General features: G+C 35.7%; 2 protein-coding genes across 2 annotated transcripts in view; both read left to right on the forward strand.

The window, feature by feature from the left end:
* Positions 1-8,796, forward strand: part of LOC135687184 (recQ-like DNA helicase BLM) — a 30,154-nt gene extending 21,358 nt beyond the window's left edge. Inside the window, exons 8-11 of the mRNA XM_065203685.2 lie at positions 3,784-3,968; positions 4,501-4,852; positions 5,217-5,435; positions 5,859-8,796. Of these exons, the coding sequence (XP_065059757.2) occupies positions 3,784-3,968; positions 4,501-4,852; positions 5,217-5,435; positions 5,859-6,272 (1,170 nt within the window). The 3' untranslated portion in view covers positions 6,273-8,796. The remainder of the gene's footprint in view (positions 1-3,783; positions 3,969-4,500; positions 4,853-5,216; positions 5,436-5,858) is intronic.
* Positions 8,797-8,963: 167 nt separating this feature from the next.
* On the forward strand, positions 8,964-20,209 carry LOC135687186 (uncharacterized). The gene is made up of 5 exons (XM_065203686.2): positions 8,964-9,121; positions 13,243-13,420; positions 14,691-14,961; positions 15,904-16,791; positions 17,511-20,209. Exons 1-5 carry the CDS (start codon positions 9,110-9,112, stop codon positions 17,725-17,727), a joined length of 1,566 nt encoding a protein of 521 aa, XP_065059758.1. The 5' UTR covers positions 8,964-9,109; the 3' UTR covers positions 17,728-20,209.
* Positions 20,210-20,326: the final 117 nt, after the last annotated feature.

Here is a 20,326-nt window from a genome sequence, read left to right on the forward strand (position 1 = left end):
CAGAAGAAATATACATGACGTTGTCTATATCAGTGCCATCAATGGCAGAAATATACATGACGTTATCCATATTAGTGCTTTCTACAGAAGAAATATACATGACGTTGTCTATATCAGTGCCATTAATTGCAGAAATATACATGACGTTATTCTTATTAGTGCTTTCTACAGAATAAATATACATGACGTTGTCTATATCAGTGCCATTAATAGCAGAAATATACACGACGTTATCCTTATTAGTGCTTTCTACAGAAGAAATATACATGACGTTGTCTATATCAGTGCCATCAATGGCAGAAATATACATGACGTTATCTATATTAGTGCTTTCTACAGAAGAAATATGCATGACGTTGTCTATATCAGTGCCATCAATGGCAGAAATATACATGACGTTATCCATATTGGTTCTTTCTACAGAAGAAATTTACATGACGTTGTCTATATCAGTGCCATTAATAGCAGAAATATACATGACGTTATCCTTATTAGTGCTTTCTACAGAAGAAATATACATGACGTTATCCTTATTAGTGCTTTCTACAGAAGAAATATACATGACGTTGTCTATATCAGTGCCATTAATAGCAGAAATATACATGACGTTATCCTTATTAGTGCTTTCTACAGAAGAAATATACATGACGTTATCTATATCAGTGCCATTAATAGCAGAAATATACATGACGTTATCCTTATTAGTGCTTTCTACAGAAGAAATATACATGACGTTATCTATATCAGTGCCATTAATAGCAGAAATATACATGACGTTATCCTTATTAGTGCTTTCTACAGAAGAAATATACATGACGTTATCTATATCAGTGCCATTAATAGCAGAAATATACATGACGTTATCCTTATTAGTGCTTTCTACAGAAGAAATATACATGACGTTATCTATATCAGTGCCATTAATAGCAGAAATATACATGACGTTATCCTTATTAGTGCTTTCTACAGAAGAAATATACATGACGTTATCTATATCAGTGCCATTAATAGCAGAAATATACATGACGTTATCCTTATTAGTGCTTTCTACAGAAGAAATATACATGACGTTGTCTATATCAATGCAATCAATGGCAGAAATATACATGACGTTATCCTTATTAGTGCTTTCTACAGAAGAAATATACATGACGTTGTCTATATCAATGCCATCAATGGCAGAAATATACATGACGTTATCTATATTAGTGCTTTCTACAGAAGAAATATACATGACGTTGTCTATATCAATGCCATCAATGGCAGAAATATACATGACGTTATCCTTATTAGTGCTTTCTACAGAAGAAATATACATGACGTTGTCTATATCAGTGCCATTAATTGCAGAAATATACATGACGTTATTCTTATTAGTGCTTTCTACAGAAGAAATATACATGACGTTGTCTATATCAGTGCCATTAATAGCAGAAATATACATGACGTTATCCTTATTAGTGCTTTCTACAGAATAAATATACATGACGTTGTCTATATCAGTGCCATTAATAGCAGAAATATACATGACGTTATCCTTATTAGTGCTTTCTACAGAAGAAATATACATGACGTTGTCTATATCAGTGCCATCAATGGCAGAAATATACATGACGTTATCTATATTAGTGCTTTCTACAGAAGAAATATACATGACGTTGTCTATATCAGTGCCATCAATGGCAGAAATATACATGACGTTATCCATATTGGTTCTTTCTACAGAAGAAATTTACATGACGTTGTCTATATCAGTGCCATTAATAGCAGAAATATACATGACGTTATCCTTATTAGTGCTTTCTACAGAAGAAATATACATGACGTTATCCTTATTAGTGCTTTCTACAGAAGAAATATACATGACGTTGTCTATATCAGTGCCATTAATAGCAGAAATATACATGACGTTATCTATATTAGTGCTTTCTACAGAAGAAATATACATGACGTTGTCTATATCAGTGCCATCAATGGCAGAAATATACATGACGTTATCCATATTGGTTCTTTCTACAGAAGAAATTTACATGACGTTGTCTATATCAATGCCATCAATGGCAGAAATATACATGACGTTATCTATATTGGTTCTTTCTACAGAAGAAATATACATGACGTTGTCTATATCAATGCCATCAATGGCAGAAATATACATGACGTTATCTATATTGGTTCTTTCTACAGAAGAAATATACATGACGTTGTCTATATCAATGCCATCAATGGCAGAAATATACATGACGTTATCCATATTGGTTCTTTCTACAGAAGAAATATACATGACGTTGTCTATATCAATGCCATCAATGGCAGAAATATACATGACGTTATCCATATTGGTTCTTTCTACAGAAGAAATTTACATGACGTTGTCTATATCAGTGCCATTAATAGCAGAAATATACATGACGTTATCCTTATTAGTGCTTTCTACAGAAGAAATATACATGACGTTATCCTTATTAGTGCTTTCTACAGAATAAATATACATGACGTTGTCTATATCAGTGCCATTAATAGCAGAAATATACATGACGTTATCCTTATTAGTGCTTTCTACAGAAGAAATATACATGACGTTGTCTATATCAGTGCCATCAATGGCAGAAATATACATGACGTTATCTATATTAGTGCTTTCTACAGAAGAAATATACATGACGTTGTCTATATCAGTGCCATCAATGGCAGAAATATACATGACGTTATCCATATTGGTTCTTTCTACAGAAGAAATTTACATGACGTTGTCTATATCAGTGCCATTAATAGCAGAAATATACATGACGTTATCCTTATTAGTGCTTTCTACAGAAGAAATATACATGACGTTATCCTTATTAGTGCTTTCTACAGAAGAAATATACATGACGTTGTCTATATCAGTGCCATTAATAGCAGAAATATACATGACGTTATCTATATTGGTTCTTTCTACAGAAGAAATATACATGACGTTGTCTATATCAATGCCATCAATGGCAGAAATATACATGACGTTATCTATATTGGTTCTTTCTACAGAAGAAATATACATGACGTTGTCTATATCAATGCCATCAATGGCAGAAATATACATGACGTTATCTATATTGGTTCTTTCTACAGAAGAAATATACATGACGTTGTCTATATCAATGCCATCAATGGCAGAAATATACATGACGTTATCTATATTGGTTCTTTCTACAGAAGAAATATACATGACGTTGTCTATATCAATGCCATCAATGGCAGAAATATACATGACGTTATCCATATTGGTTCTTTCTACAGAAGAAATATACATGACGTTGTCTATATCAATGCCATCAATGGCAGAAATATACATGACGTTATCCATATTGGTTCTTTCTACAGAAGAAATATACATGACGTTGTCTGTATTAGTGCCATCACACAAAGAAATACATAACGTCGTTCGTATTAGTGCCATCCTTAGCTTAGGTAAACATGACGTCATCTCTATCAGTACATTCAAAAGCAGAAATATACATGGTGTTATCTGTATGTCTACCAACCACAAAAGTAGATTACAGGTCAAAATCTTCTTCTGTTCAATTGATAGCAGAAATATGTATTACTTCATTGTTATTTGTGCCATGGAATGCCAAAGTATATGCGATGGCATCTGTACTCATGCTATGCATAATTATACGCTGATAAGGATACCTCAATCCCAATTTGCAGTCATGAAGCTCGATGTTTTTAATTTCTATACATTAATTCTCTTAGTTTCTAATCAGTAGAATCAGCTGCTTTACGTGTCATCATTTTAAGGTTGTCTGCGCCACGATTGCATTTGGAATGGGCATTGACAAACCAGATGTCAGATTTGTCGTTCACCATTCGCTACCAAAATCATTAGAAGGTTATTTCCAAGAATCTGGACGAGCTGGCCGTGATGGCAGAAAGGCTGTCTGTGTTCTCTATTACGCATATAAAGACATGCACAGGATTCGCAGGTCAGAATTCGTCTCTCAGTTATCTATCATTTTTTTATTCAAGGCAACAACACCTTATTTTTTCGGGAATCCATGTAATTCATGGTATCTATATAGCCAGTGGGCTACTAAGAATCTTTTTGTGAAGGAACGTGGCACTGTATTTTTATGATTTCAAAACTACGGAAAAACTGGTTATGTGAACTTCTCAGAATTCCATTCAATACAATATATAAGTCATACAAATTTTTAGTGTTGGATTGCCCTTACCCATTCTTCCATGTACGCGACCCTACGCTAATCCTCCTTTTCTTTGGTTTAAACGAGATTTTTGCTTCAAAAAGATACACGCAACATACCGTTGACTCTTCTTATTCTCTTTTTATTCCATTTCGTAATTGTTGTAAGCATTATGTTCCGGGGAGTGTGTGGCAAAGAACATTTATTTGAAATGCGCAAAGTTCACGTCTCTTTTTGCCTTTTAATATTCTAAGCCGTTTCTTTTTGCCAAGAAAGACTCATTTGATGAATGAATGAGAAAATTTCTTTCAAGGATGATTGAGGGTGAATGCGAGTCAACATTCGAAACTCGCAAAGTCCACATGGACAATTTATTCAGAGTCGTTCAGTACTGCGAAAACATCACCGACTGCAGACGAGCACAGCTACTTCACTACTTCGGCGAGACGACTTTCGACGCATCCGACTGTGCAAAAAATGGGGATACCATATGCGAAAGTTGTGTTGACCGAAACGCATGCTTTATGCGAGACTGTACGGAAGCGTCGAAACGGATTGTCACCTGCGTCAAAAATGTTGTCCATGGAAGCAGCTGGGATAATAGGCCGCCTCTTCGAAGGCGATGGAATCGTGTTACAATGAATCAATCTATTGACGTTTTTATGGTACGTTCAACCTTTGTACTATATCTTCAATCTTACCTTTCCTTTGATAATTGAATTTGATTTTCAGCTTTTTTGTCGCGCATGGTTACAAAGTGGTTGGACCTGTAGTAAATACAATAAATGATATTAAGTGATTCAGTGATTCAGTGGTTTACAACAGCCATGCACAGTTTCTTCAAACGGCTCACATGTGTTTCCAGGGCACACTTTTATATTTCTCATGGCACATTTTTTGCATTGCCACAGCAAACTTTTACGTTACACACAATCTTCGCACACACTTTTTGTTTCATGATAGGTCATTCTCATTTACAATCTTCATTGTATGTTAAAAGTTTAATATTTTCCGGATCTCTGTTTCAAGGGAAAGAAAAAGAGCAAGTTTGAAGATTGTTTTCCCCTTTTCAACGCTGGTAATTCAGAGGGGCGGGTATTCAACCGGAACGAGGCGTGGCGGCTTTTCATATACCTTTTGCTGCAGAAGGTTCTTGAAGAAGAACTTGTCATCGGGAAACACGGCAATGTTATCGGTTATCTGAAACTTGGCACAAAAGCAACCGATGTCATAGAAGGCAGAATGCAGGTTGGTATTTCTTTGGGCTTACGAGCAACATTGCAAATGGAGTGATTAGTGGACTAGATTGCAGTACACTGCTCCCTATACAAATCATTTAAGATCTATCAAGATCACTCAGTTTTCGACCAATGATCAGCTAGAATCTTAAAAGGAAGTGTTCATGCCTCCTCCAACCAAAGATTGAAAACCTTCCAAAAAAATAGAAATAGGGCGTGGTTTAAGCATGGTTGCTCAAATAGTTCGAGTTTGGCTGTTTTGAACAACCTTCCTTGCGGTTGTCATCCAATGTTATCGTTTTGCTCTCTCGAAATTATTGTTTACCGATTAATGAAAACCAAAATTATGGCGCAATTTGTGCTCTTGTTCAAATTGTTGAAAAAATGTAAAAGCAAACATTGTGGTAAGTTTCTTTACTTGATATCTTCGCAGGTCACCCTTCCAATGAAAATACAACATAAATTTATTTCTGGTAAATCGAAGAAGAGAAAAAAAGCCTTTTTTGCAACAAAAGCATCGCCAGCACTACGTCAAAAATCCATCATCGGTCAAAAGTTGGACGACGCACGAAAAAAAACGGTACGGCCAAATCTTGTCAACAATCAAGATAATATATCAACCCTTTTGAGACCAGGACAACCGTCAGAGATGATGTCCACTTACCGAAAGGAGATTCTCAGGTTTGGACTTGCCCACAAGAAAACCAAGAAAATTCCCTGCCTGTCTTCTCCTTTGGAAAGTGAGGTAAATATACTTGGTATATACACAATTCATAGAAATGCCTTCAATGTGATTTTGTATTACTTTAGCTCGTATTATAAAAATGTAGAACAAAATGGTTTTTAATTCTGAATTTTCCTGAAATACAAACATTTTGAGCAGCAATTCTAGATTTTTTTTAACTTTAAGGTTTCTTTTTAAGTATTTTGATCTAAATGTTCATCTTCTACTTTATTTAACACCTTCCTAAAATAATAAGAATGATAACATACATAGCATGAATTTAACGTTTTCTAGCATTGTGTATGACGTGAATTGACCAATAAATTAATATATACTGTAAAAATTTAGCAAGCAATTAATGTACACGCTGGTATGAATATATAATGAAAATGAATGGCATGTAAGTAAGAAAGTGAGCCAGTTAGAAAGTAAGCAAGCAAGCAAGCAAGTAAGCAAGTAAGCAGGTAAGCAAATACGCAAGTAAGTAAGTAAGTAAGCGGGTAAGGAATCAAGCAAGCAAGTAAGCAGGTAAGGAAGCAAGCAAGCAAGTAAGTAAGTAAGCAGGTAAGGAAGCAAGCAAGCAAGCAAGTAAGTAAGTAAGCAGATAAGTAAGTAAGCAGATAAGTAAGTAAGAAAGTAAGCAAGTAAGTAAGTAAGCAGGTAAGGAAGCAAACAAGCAAACAAACCATCACGCAAGCAAGCAAACAAGTTTGCAAAAAGAGAGCAAGCAAGCAAGCAAATGGCAAGCAAGATTATTCGTTAATGAAGATAAATCAGAGGTGTGGCAGCTAATAGCCGATGTGGACCTGTGGCTTGTGCCCTCAGAATGATATTTAGAACGAAGCTACTCGTCGGTTAAAGGCTATTAGTGATCCCGACGGGACTCAAACCCAGGACATTCAGACCATGCACCGAATGCCTTGTCAGCACCACTCCTCTCCACAGCCACTATTCTTCATTTGGATACCACAACTAGATCGTGGAATCAGGCACCGCGCACCAGTCTTAAAGTGGGGGAGGGGCCAAAACCCCTGCACAGTGTCTACATAAGACGTTACAGGGATCTTATTGATACAGCTTCCATGCCTGATGTATTTGCGTAACTTTCAAAGGCGATATTGCAAAAAAATCAGGCACAGGGAAACAAACTCTCGTAAATTTTTCGGACTTTCAAATAGCACTTGGCAAAGTATCTCATTCTAAGCTCTTAAAAAAGAGTTGCTTCGCAGCACTTGTAAGACCAATATTGAATATCCTTCCTTAGTTAGGTAAACCAATGATAAAGTAGAGATGGCATAACAGGGCTGCCAGATTTATTGCTCTACAGCTTCTAAGCAAGCCCAGCAACAATAATGAAAATATTGAGATGACAGTGAAAGGAAAAGCAAAAGCAGTGATGATGTATAAGATTCAGAACAACATGATATCAACACTGCAACAATAGTATTCTTAAATAACTCAACAATATTTTTGTCTTTTATGAAGCAGTCAAGCAATTTTGAGGTTTGTTTTATCCGCAAAATAAAAAATCATCCCACTTTCCAGCCTGCCAGCTGAGAGAAGAGTTCCCTTATTATTTTTCTCCTATAGAACCCTTAGTATTTTTCGTCTTGCAATTGCGTGGCAAACAAGACAGCCCGGTTAAGTTGAGAGGTACTTGGGTTGGATACGCTTTTTCCATATAAAGGCTGGGAGGTAGGATGAAGCTGGAAGGTGGGATGGTATTCTCATAATATACGCGATCAAGCTTCGTCCCCTGATCAAGTTTCGTCAAGGTAGGATGTTTTTTCATATGCAGCTGGAGATGGGGTAGGATTTTGATGTAAACATTCTATGATTTCCTCTTCATACCAGATTATGGGTTGGAAGGTGGGATAAATTTGCTTATATAAAGAGGCACTGATTTCTTCCTCCCCATGTTATTGAATGTAAGTGAATGTCATTCACTGCAACAACACAAACAAGCTTTAATTTTATCTTGCTTTTACTGGCTGATTTAGTATCTTCTAACAGGCCCAATTTTATTTTTAGGAGTTTTGAACTTACGTGTGGCGTAGATAGAGGTGGGTCAGAGGGGTTTTTGAAAAGACTCCTGTGAACTGATATTTTGTCGGAAAATTTCTGATCTTGACTGAAACATAACATGGTTGTCGTTTTTATCTTATTTACATGAGAAGAAAGGTTTTAAAAGTGAACATGAGAATTTCTGTCGTTGCTCTAAATCAGATTGGCAATCGCTTTCAATTATAGGTATGGTACTAAAAATGCCTTTTAGAGGAGAAGACCTGAAAATCTTCCAGAAAAAACCATACTTTGAAAAAAAGATAAGATTAAAGTTTAAAGACAACAGAATTTTTGAAGAAAAAGAAAAATATAAGAGTTTATCACCTGTTCTATTTCCGTACAAATGTCTTTATTTAAATGTACGAATATTAAAAAAATAAAATGCTTATTAGATTTTGCTGGAAAATTTAAATTATTCGCCCTTCTATTAACTTTCCTACCCACGCCATTGAAACTTATATCATATATTAAAATATTGAAGTATTGAGAGAAGTAGGAATAGATTTAGTAACTTTTTGAATTTAACGTCAATAAACTTGATAGACGTTTTAAGATTACCACTTTAGGGAAATTAATAGTGCAGTATTCGATAGATTGGTTGCTCACATGCCGCACTCTCTAGATCATGAAGACAATACTCTATTGTTTTCTGAAAGCCAATGGATTTAGTGCTTTTTGTTTCTTTTGTTATCAATAAACCAACCAGGCTCTTTGGCTTGGGGACATATTTGGGCATATTAGCACAATGGGCATGCGTCAATGGCTTCATGATCATCTTCAAAATGGTAAATCTTTCATGGCGCTCAAAACAGAGTTGAAAAAGAACATACACCGGTAAAAACTAGAAAATCGAATTAAGTTGATTAAAAAGAACAGCGTTTCTGTCTAAAAGCATCATGGCACCAGAGGTAATAGGTTTCGTAATGTTTCCTTCATTTTAACTGTAGTTTTCTGTTGGCCTATATCTCCTAGGTCGTTACTTTTTGTGCTTTGTCTATAGGCAGTTCTGTTTACTCCCGCCTTTTGTTCCAGTGTCTTATCACCTCAGGATCAAATAACCGTGTAAAGCGATTCAAGTATTCATTGTTTTATATCCCTGTCATATTGCAACCCCAGATCTAACAGTGCAAAGCTCCGTGTAGTTTGGTCGCTCGTGTGTTGTTTGTTTTACTCTAATTCATACTTTTGTAAATACTCTGAGCTCTTGGTCGTGCTCCAAATTTGTTTACCAGATTTATCCTCTAGAAACTATGCAGTCTTCAAATGCCTTACAAATAGGTAAAAACGCCCCCCCCCCCCAAAAAAAACATTAATCAGTGATTCAAACAACATTGAGTCACTTTTTTGTTTTGGAATGTATTTCTTAAAAATTTAAATGCAATAAAATTTATTTGACTGTGGAAACTTGTTTTGATATAAACTTGAAAAAATTACCAATGCTGAAAGTTTCACTATGTTGATAAGAGCTGGACACAAGAACAGCAAAGAACTGGGTGTTCATAAAAATGTTTTGTTGCAACACTAAAATGAAATTGCTTTAGAGGAAAGAGACCATCAAACATATGAAATTTTTCTTGAGTTTCTGAACTGAGCTAAGATTTTCTCTTCTTTTTAGCAGCCCCATTGCTGAGTACCTTTTTTAAAGCTTAAATTCAAAACATTAAGAACAATTATTGTTGTCCACTGCTCTGCTCCCCTCTGTCATTGGAACATTCATTGAGTAAAACTATTTCCACTCTATACATCCAAAAAAATAATGACAACGACAAACCATTTGTATTGCCATTTTAGGTTTCCAATTGTTTTAATACTGTTTTAGAGTTTTGATATTTAAGAAAAAGAAAGCAAAGAAGTTAGGAAATCAACATATCTATGTTTGTCTGCAGGTATAGGGTTTTTAAAAAAAGTTGGATGGGCACAGTAGAGTTGAGGATAATGAAAATTTAGTCAAGGAAATGAAAGATTTAGACAAACTTTGAGTATTATGTATTTATGTGTTTCATTGGTATATAACTTTTTTGCATTATGGAGTAATGTTTGTGTTAGTAAGACAGTTTAAAATTTTGCAGATAAGTTACTGCAGGCAAAGAGATTATTCCAGTTTAATTTTATTTATGTTGTGTGGTCAAGATTGCAGATAAGTTTGTAAAAGTTTTTTAATGAAATCAAGTTTTAAAAAAAAGCAAACATTTGAGTGAACTAAGCTTTTCGTCTGACACTCTTCAGAGTTTAAAAGTCAGAACATAGATTGAAAACTGATTGGGCAACCTCAACAGTTATGTGCTCTCATTTCTGATTGGCCTATTTTGATCCACAACTGGGTATATATATTTCCTAGCATAAAGTTTTTGATTTATGTTCTGACACTTTAAACTCTGAAGAGTGTCAGATGAAAAACTTCAGTTTACTCAAATGTTTGCCTTTTTCAAAGCCATTTCCAAATTTTGTTCCACCAAAAGATTGTTTGAAATCAAGTGATGAGTGTGAAATGTCCTATTTGGGCTGGGACATGTGAGGTGCCTGGAACATGTGTTTAATTTAACATTTATATTTTTCATTTAACATTCATAAAATTCTATTGTTCACATTACAAAATAAAACATTTATTTACCTAATAGAAAACTAATGTTAGTAGAATTGCAAAAAGCTAGTGATTTGTTGACAGTTAATAATTTGTCCCATAGATGTTTTTTCAAAATCATTAAGGCTGGTGTTAAAATTATAGGATAGATCTAACAACTTTTTTTAAGACTCATGCATACTTTTCTGTAAAGGTAAACAAACTGTCTATACTTTTTTCAACAACCTACTAGGATCTCAATTTTGTGTGAAGTTACACTGAAGTTGCCTAACTTAATTAAACTTGTACCCCTTTTTAGTTTGTCTTGAATAGCTTTAGTTTTGTACTCTGTTCAGAAAGTTTTGTTTTTTTGCTGTTTTGCTTTTTGATGTTTGTGAAATTTCAAGATTGTAGAACCTTACCACAAACTGGGTCCAGTTAGTCAGTACATCTATATATGTTAGTGCCTTTGCTTTATCCATGTACACTATTTTTTAATACCTTTCCAAAAGCTGAAAAATAATATTCCTTGAATTTTTACCCACCTGGGACTGGTCAAGAAAAATGTTTGCCTGTTAATCTGAATAGGTGCTAGCACAAAGGACTTTATTTGAAACATGCTATTTCTTGCCCAAGATTGTGTTCAGTATCTGATATGAGGCAGCTAAACTATACATAGTTACAATGCAAAAATAAAATGCTTTGGTGGATAGCCAACCAAGCAATTATTTCAAAGGCCAAACAATTTAGAAGAATTGCCTAAGGGGAGGGGGGTTAACTTCCACATACATGCCATTTTTCAAGCAAAAAATAAATTTTGTGGTATAATTTCTGGTAAAATCAATCATGGTAATAAATTTTGAGGTTGATTTTCAGCATGAACTTAAATTTTGGGGTATCTTTTTTATAAGATAGGTGTTATGTTTTCATTTATTTGATTGAGTTGTTTGATTTCTGCAAATTTGAATTAAAGTTCAGGGTATACATTTCATGTGTAAGAAATAAGATCCGCATGAATAGGCTGTCCACTTGATTCTGTGAATTTTGCAATGAGTTTATATAAGAAGATAGAATTCAGGAACAAAGCAAAATGGCTACAAGAATCCAATGAAAAAAAATTCAAAGAAAATTTTTAATAAATTGAATGCTAATATTTTGTCCTGGCATACAGGGCTTCTTCAGAGTTACCTTCCTATACATTTCATGTTTTATCTAATTTATGGGTTTTTGAAGGATTTATATATTTTAGGGTATGTTTTCAAGTTTCAAAATGGCCCTCCCCCTGTCCTCTATCTATTGAAGTTAGCCCCAAGGAGGATTGACATATATTCTTGTCACCAACAATCTGCAAGGAAGTGTAGCAAGGCCATAAGTTTCTTATGCAATTTTGATCTAAGATGAGGTGATTATTAAACATCCCAAATTGCTCTCAGCATAATTGGCAACACTTGGAACACTTACCATTTCATTATAATTCCTGATTTTCATACACAATTACAACTGTTTATGATTGCACCATGAGTATATTAGATTGCACCACCGAAATTTCATTACAAGGCTGGATATGCACCTGGCATATGATTAAAAATGGATTTGATTAGGATATAGCCATGCTGCTAAAATGTGTTTTTTTAAGTTATGAAAATTACTGTTTCCCGATCTGTCACAAAGTGCTTGATACCATTTAGGCAGAGCTGTACAGGCTCTTTGGTGTATAGAACAGGACAGTTCTAAGAAGCTACTCCTAGTTTCACGCTTAATGTGACCATCACATGACTGTCCTACATTATAACATATTTTTAAGTTACATGTTGGCATGTAGAGTGAGACGTTGTGAGCTGCTATAAGTATGTTTCTTGCCCATGCACCCTTTTCTCTGTATCACAGCACATCCAGCTTGGTCTCTCTGGCCAAAAATCTGAAAACAAACAACTTTTTGGTGGTACGGTAAAAAAACCATTTTAAAGTTCTTTACGGCCAAACAAATTTTCACATTTTACATATAATGTTCTTATTGTCAGAACAGATTTAAGTGTAAAATTAATCTTTTGGGGGCACTCCCAAAAAATTGTGACTTTGTTGATACCAAATATTTAAGAAATGATTTAAAGCTACTGTAATATCTTAAAAAGGATAGTTTAAGCTAACCAAAAATAAGCTTGATGTAAATGCCTTTTCTCTCTGCCTCCTGATGGAAAGTGACAAATTTTTTAACTAGACAAATAAAAGATTTTCAAAGAAAATTTAAAAGTGGAGCATGGCATTCAAAGGTTGATGATATAAACCCAATAATATCCATTTAAAAGGACAATTTTTGAGTTTAATGATTTTGAATCATGACCACAAGCTTGGAAAAAATTGCTGCCAATCACTTTAAGCAAAGTTATGGAGATATTTCAAGTTACACAAGTCTTCAGCACAGATGTTTTTTTATTATATTATCCAATTTTTTCAATGTCTTCGTTCTAGTGCGTTCAAGTCAAGATTGATATTGGACACAAATCGGTTTGCAGAACAGACAAAACAGAGGAAGGTTACACACATGATTGGGTGGTTTTTGTTAGAGGCACAGATGGCAGCAGCATATCACACTTTGTGGAGAAAGTCGTTTTTCATTTACATGAAAGTTTTCCAAAACCAAAAAGAGGTATGAATTTGCATTATTTGTTATTTTGAATCATTTTCGAACCAGGATGTTATGGGATTTCGCAGGTAATATAACAGTTTGTTGACATTTGTTGTCAGAAGAAGCAGAGTTCTTCTTTTCAAATTGGTGTACATGAAAACCCTTACTCTCTTTGACACAATGTTATTTATAAACACACTGATATATAACAGTAAGTAGTTCAAACTCTAGGGAGTGGGCTGGAGCAGTTTGAATAAGAACATGGTTATGAAAACAGCATGGGCAAAAAAGCCCTCACAATTTTTTTGCCTTGGGTTTTCCCAGGTGAGGGCCAGTGGCGGACACTTGGTCAAATATTGGGGGGCAAGCCTATTGTTTTAATAAGATGACATCACATTTCCCATTGTTTTAGAACAAAATACCATTGTTCTCTAAAGTATTGGGGGGCGGTCGCCCCCCCTTGCCCCCCCAAGTGTCCGCCACTGGTGAGGGCTATAGCCTGCATCCCTAGGAAAGACCTGAAACTTGCCTTGAAACTTGCAATAAAAAGAAGTAAGATAGAAATAACAGAAAAGAGCTTATCTCATGAAGATGTTAAGTTATAAAATTATATATATCCCAAACAACATTAAGGATGTAGAATCTGTTGCAATTGAAAAAAATATGAAATAGCAAATTTCCTCCCAATGTCAGTGTTAGGTAAGATGATTACAGAATAAATTGCGATGCATGCAGACTCAAGTTCTCTCATAGCAACATTGATCTTGGGGGCAGGGGCGGGGCAGATGATTTTAAAATAACACGATTTTGCGACCAGCCAGGACCTAATCTCCTTACCTTATCAATGAGTAGAATATTGGACTCCTAGATTTCTCAGTCATTAAGCTGCCACTATGCATTGGTTCTAGTATTTAACACCATTGTCTATAGTTAAACACGGAAAAATGCTGCATTTGTGAATCTAAAAACTGCTTTTGTAACAACTTACATGTAGCTTTTTGACCTAAGAACCTGAAATTAGTTACAGATTATTATAAAGTTTTTCTGAATAACCCAAGAGAGGGTGAATACCTTTTGCTGTCCCCAATCAGTTATGAGAAATTTCGGATTGTTGCTTGCTTGCACATTGCTGAATTTTCTCTTTTGGTGAAAACTGCTTTGATCAAATGTAGGAGTGAATGACGTGCTTTCATCATCTATCGAAATGTTTATCGTTGCTATTGTTAATTTACTTCTCATTTCATGTTATTTACTAAGATATCTTATACCGCCGAACCTCCTTTGCTTGTAGTCATCAAACTACCTCCATACAAAGTAGAAGAATCTGGTTATGGCAGCTTTCTCCTTCTAATCGAGATTTACTTCAAAAACAAAGAGGAACCGAAGAAGGTGAAATTCGAGTATGATCTATACTTACAACTGGTCGGCAATCCACCAGTCACCAATGTTCGAGTTGAAGTTTTAACCTTCACCGATCCAGTTGAAGACTTCAAAAAGAAACTACTTAAAGGTGGGGGTATGGTTGTCCCAATGAGCGGAATGAACCCCCCAACATCTACCAGGTTTGTATTCTATTTGGTTCAATCATGAAAATTATATCCCGGTTCTTAAATATTCGAAAGAACGGTGTCGCCCTGTCAGTCCTTTTTTGATATTTTTGATAAATGATGATCCGAGAGAGAGAGGGACAGAATTTTAATTTAGGTTTATAAGGTACCATGCAGGTCTTTTAAAAACGGCTTTTAAGAATGGAAACAAGTTGACAGAAGGAGTTTCTTTTCACCTTTTGACTCCATTGGTAATAATTTCAATAGGCAAGCGGCATTGATTGGGCAAGCTCAACAGTGCTCGCGTTACTGGTTGGCCTATTTCGATCCACAAATGATTTTTCGATTTATGTATTTTCTGACGGTTTATACTCTGCAGAGTGTCAGACGAAAACTCTGAGTATGTTTCTAAGTATGTTTCCTTTCTTCAAAGCTATTTTAATTTAAGTTCCACAAACATTGTCTGCAAATCTTTTTTTGCAAAGAATATAAGCACGTTTGTTTTATGACTATGTAATGAATTTATATCTGTAAAAACCGGGGCGGACACTGGGTGAAATCATAGTGAAATGTCGGGCGGGGGGGGCCTATTGTTTTGATAAGATGATGTCAAATTTTCCCATTGTTTTAGAAAAAAGACCATTGTCCTCTAATATATTGAGGGGGCGACTGCCTCCCACGTGCCCATCACTTTGTAAAGACACCCAGTGACCAAGAGAAAACATTCGCACAGGATCTATAAAATCCCTTGTGATATAGTTCTGTCTTAGCCCTGCCATATGTAGAACTTTCCAATACGATTTTAAACTCATTATTTTTTATTCAGTTGGACAAACAAAGTATATTAGTAGAGCAGTATTGCTTAATTTACGATATATGCTTGCTAATCGACAGCTTTTATGCACTTTGAATTATATTAACTTATAATTTTGAAAATTTGATGTCAATCATTTCTAGTCCCATGGGCGCTCCGGCTCTCCCACCACCAGTTAGCAAGCCAGAAGCTACGGTGAACCCCCAGCCGACATTTTCTCCACCAACTGCATCACCCCCACCTCATCCTGTAAATAAAAACCAAAAGAAAGCCTCGCCGCCCTCCTCACTGCAACAGGCAATCACGCACGGCTCGAAGCCGCCGAAACTTAAAGAGAAGGACACGACTCTACAGAATTCGAACATGGCCGTGAAAAGGTCAAATACTGAAGAGATTCCTCCTACCCAGAAGTTAAAGAAGAAAAAACTCGATAAATCGTCCGATGGCACTTCGAAAACGCTCCCTAAAGAGGTGTCAATATTAGGCCAATCTGATGATAAGGCGAAGGCGAAGACGCAACCCCTGGTCGCAAAGAAGGCTGAAGAGGTGAAAGAGAGGCGAAAATCGAATGATGCTGGAATGAATGCAGACAAGTCAAAATTAGCAAAGGCTGGGAAGGAGAGTAAAAAGGAAGGGGGCAAAGACATTAAAGGAAAAGATCTTAAGGATAAAGGCAAGAAAGATAAAATCAAGAAAGGAGAAGGTGCAGATGAACCGAAAGTGCAGAAGCTAACAGTAAAAAGAACATCAACAGATGCTTGGGCTAGCACTTCGAAGAATATTGGAAACAAAGACAATGTGCTAAATGCTCTCATGTCAGAATTAAGAGCGGATAATTCAGACAGCGATCCGGAAGACCTAGAGGATTCATTGCCCCTAAGTAACAAGGTTTTGAATCAGGATAACAGTTCCAATGATAAAATTCCTTCCAATAAATCGAAAAAGCTTAGCAAGACCAAGGGCGCACCAAATACCGCACCTGGTACAGACAGTTTGAAAGTTAACGGGACGAGGAAAAAGGATACTTTGAGGTAATTGGCTTTTTCATCAACCTGTGTTAGTTTTTGAATTCTTTCTTAGCATTGAATCGTAGCTTGAAAACCTTTCCTTATGTCAGGAGAAAATGTCTCATTCAGTGACCAGGAAGAAAAGCCGATGTAATTGCATGATATGTGACATATTTCAGGAAGAAAGAGCTGACAACCGAACTGAGAAAAATATAGTAGACTTTCTAAAAACCCACCTTACCTGACCAATATTCCGGTTGACCAAGTATTTGTTGAGAATAACAATCCTAACTCTATATGTTTGACTTCTGGTGTTTTTTATATTATCGAGTTTTTTAACTATTTGATTGGGTTCACGCTATTTGGTGTATAGAACAGGTCGGTTCTAAGTTGCAACTCCGAGTTTCACGCTTAATGCGATCATCAGAAAGCGGTAAATGGGCTCATAGACCCATCATCAGGAGTGCAGAAGACTTTCTATTAAGGCATTAAGGCTTCAAGAAGCATGTTCCCGAGGGCAGTCAGAAATTCACATTGAAGTGAACCAAGTAAAAACTTCCGACTATACGCCAAAACATTTCATGGCAGCGACTGGCTGGCGCCTGAATCGACTGTTTAAAACGGACTGTACGTGACTTTATTTCACTCCATTTTAGTTACTGTTTGTTAGAGAAACACATGTTTACTTCCATTTGTCCGTTATTTCCCAATAGAACCTAGGTGTGTCTTTTTCTTTCTTCTAGTCCGCAAAACGGTAAAACTGGAGGTGACACAAATCCGCTGGTGGAACTTTGGAAGAGGATATCGACAACTGAAGACCGCGATACGCTGCAAAGGATTGTGGACATCGTCGAATCCACTGGAAAATTTGAAGTAACTGATTCTACATTTGACTTTGATTTATGTTGTCTGGACACTGATACTATCGAGAAATTACGCGAAAGTCTTGCGATAAGATAGGGAATGGCTTTTCAATCACACTCGTAATTTTTTAAAGTTGAGGTTAGAAGTAACTCTTTCAAAGTTTTATGGAAAATCTTTGCGAAGTTTTATAAGCAACAGTCGAAATTGTTTCGACCTTATTCTGAACTGGTGGCAGAAAATTACGTTTTTTTCCGAAAAGGTAAACGCTCTTATAAAGAATCACAGGTTAGGTTCTAAAACTGGAAATTTGTCCCGTAAATGTATTTTATTTTGAAACGCATAAGCGGCAGTTTTTATCTGATGCCAATGAAATTTTATTATATAGGGTTCATTATTCATAATATATGTGAATCCGTTCGTCGTTCATTTTTGTTCGAAGCTATCTGGAAATAAATTGCAGTTTTCAAGGCACGCACTCGTCTAACTTCAAGCAAAATCTTAACGAAGTCAGTTCTTATTAAGCGTATCTAACTATATGTTTATAAGGTTGACTTCGGTTGCTCAAAACACTTGAATGCAGTTAGCTTGTATAGGCCATCTCGAAGTTCGCGACGCCATGATGGAATTCTATTGTGCTATAGCTAGTTCCAATCCCCTAGGTGGAGTAAGCCAGTGAGAAATTCATGGTGAATAGAAATCGCTCTTCTATTTTTTGGCCGTGAAACCTCTTTAGAGTAGAGAAATAATTTTAGAATGAAATTCTGAATTTCGTTTATTAAAAATCGACCTTGTTTGAGCTACAGAGGAATTTACAAATCTCGATTATATGAGCCGCCATTACGTTTTTTTCCCCACTTGTGTCATGGCGTCGCGAACACTGAATTGGTCTAAATCTTCGATTTCAACTTTCATTGCGTGAGTTTTTGTTACTTTTGCGTCAATCATATTAGGCTCTTTTTCATAACTTTCGATAAATATCAAGTTGCTTTCACAGATATACCACAAACCTACCTTATAATTTCCTTGTCAGGATCTTTAATCAACTTTGTTTCAAGAACTTCTTCTCCCTGAACCATTTCCTGTAGGCCCTTTCGGCTCATTCAACGTCACCTCAAAAAGCAATCAAACGTCCGTTAGATTATTTGTTGAAATTGTAACCGTAGTCAAAGCTCTCTCTCCCCCTATCAGTTTTTTTAATCATAAAATTATTGAATTTTATATTTTTATCAATTTTGTTAAATTGTTTTCTTTAGTATGTTAGTTCCTTAATGCGATTATTCTCGACAAATCAGTCAGTTAATGTCCGATGATAGCCCTCCTTTCTAATCATTTTGGTCCTTGGATAGTTGTAAAGTTCACAAGAGTATATAGTTTTTGCAAAATTTTGCCGTAAAATTTTTTTGCAAAATTTTGTAAATTGTTGATATTCGGCACTTAAAATACTCGTGCCGTCACTATGCATTTACACAAGGGTCATCAACCTTGTACTATCCTCGAATAGAATTAGGTTGACCCGGGTACTAAAAGATTCCCATATGGCGCGAAACCGGTGCCCTTTTGGCGCGAAAGTCTATTAGCGTTAAGTAAAGCTTATTCACACGATTAAAATCGCTTTGTCTTTTGTATGTAGGCCCGATTATATTAAAAGTTTTGTTGTCTTTGTAGATTGTCATATCTCAAAAATGTACGTTGTTTCAGGGTAGCAGCAGACTATATACAGCATATTTGCAAGGGTTAAAGAATCATGTCTCCCTCATTTCTAGCACTTTGACATTGAAGAGGCCAGAGTAGTTTATCATGTTTCGTTACACAATTACACCAAGAGCATGCTCGAACTGTTAAACTATCCAAATATAATGTTAAGCATTTTGTCCCGATATTGCGTTTGATTCCAAACTTGATCAAGTCCATCCTTTTTAGCAACTTTTTGTCGACTTTTACCCTTTCTTTTATAGTCATTAACAGTGCAACAAGAGAACATTATTTTGTCTAGAAGTTTTTCTTCATTAAATGTCTAGGAGTTACTGTATTCCCCAAATTTCCAAGAATTAAGGCACAAACTTAGGGAAATAGGAAAAAAATTTCCGAAATTTACTTTGAATTCTATAACTCTACTACAGCATGTCGCCGCAAAGAAAAAACCCAGGATCAAACAAACATATTTTAGCGTTACAAATCATAATATATATTGTCACCAGGTAGACATCGCTAGATTTGTTCATTGTTATATATACATTTGAATATAAGAAGCTAATTTTAGATCAGTTTGCTCCCTGACTAAAAAACTGTTTATAACACACTTTGTACTTCTAATAGGTGTATAACGAATTTTTTCTAAGTGGTCTTGGTGTTAGAAACCCGAATAAATCAACACCCCTGCCATTCTTTAACCTGAGTGGTTTTGTTACAAGCCTGGCCTTAGTTAAGCCGCCCATACTAAATCGGACGGTGATGGCTGATTTCATGGTATTTTTATGTAGTCATATGTAGCCGTAATTCAAGTCTAGTAACTGCATTCATTTGGTTTTCGATGCAGTATTTGTATATATGGAGCAATACGATCGGTTTTGTCGCATAAGTTCATGTGTTATCCTGTCTGCCATCCTTCTGTAAACGAGACTGCTACAACCATTTAAGTTCTGCTTTAGACCTTGTTCACACTGTATCGGGAGATATTTTGTCTTGTATGCGACCT

This window comes from Rhopilema esculentum, chromosome 20, assembly GCF_057945365.1.
Source record: "Rhopilema esculentum isolate cy_ngs chromosome 20, ASM5794536v1, whole genome shotgun sequence".
In the NCBI taxonomy this organism is placed as follows: domain Eukaryota; kingdom Metazoa; phylum Cnidaria; class Scyphozoa; order Rhizostomeae; family Rhizostomatidae; genus Rhopilema; species Rhopilema esculentum.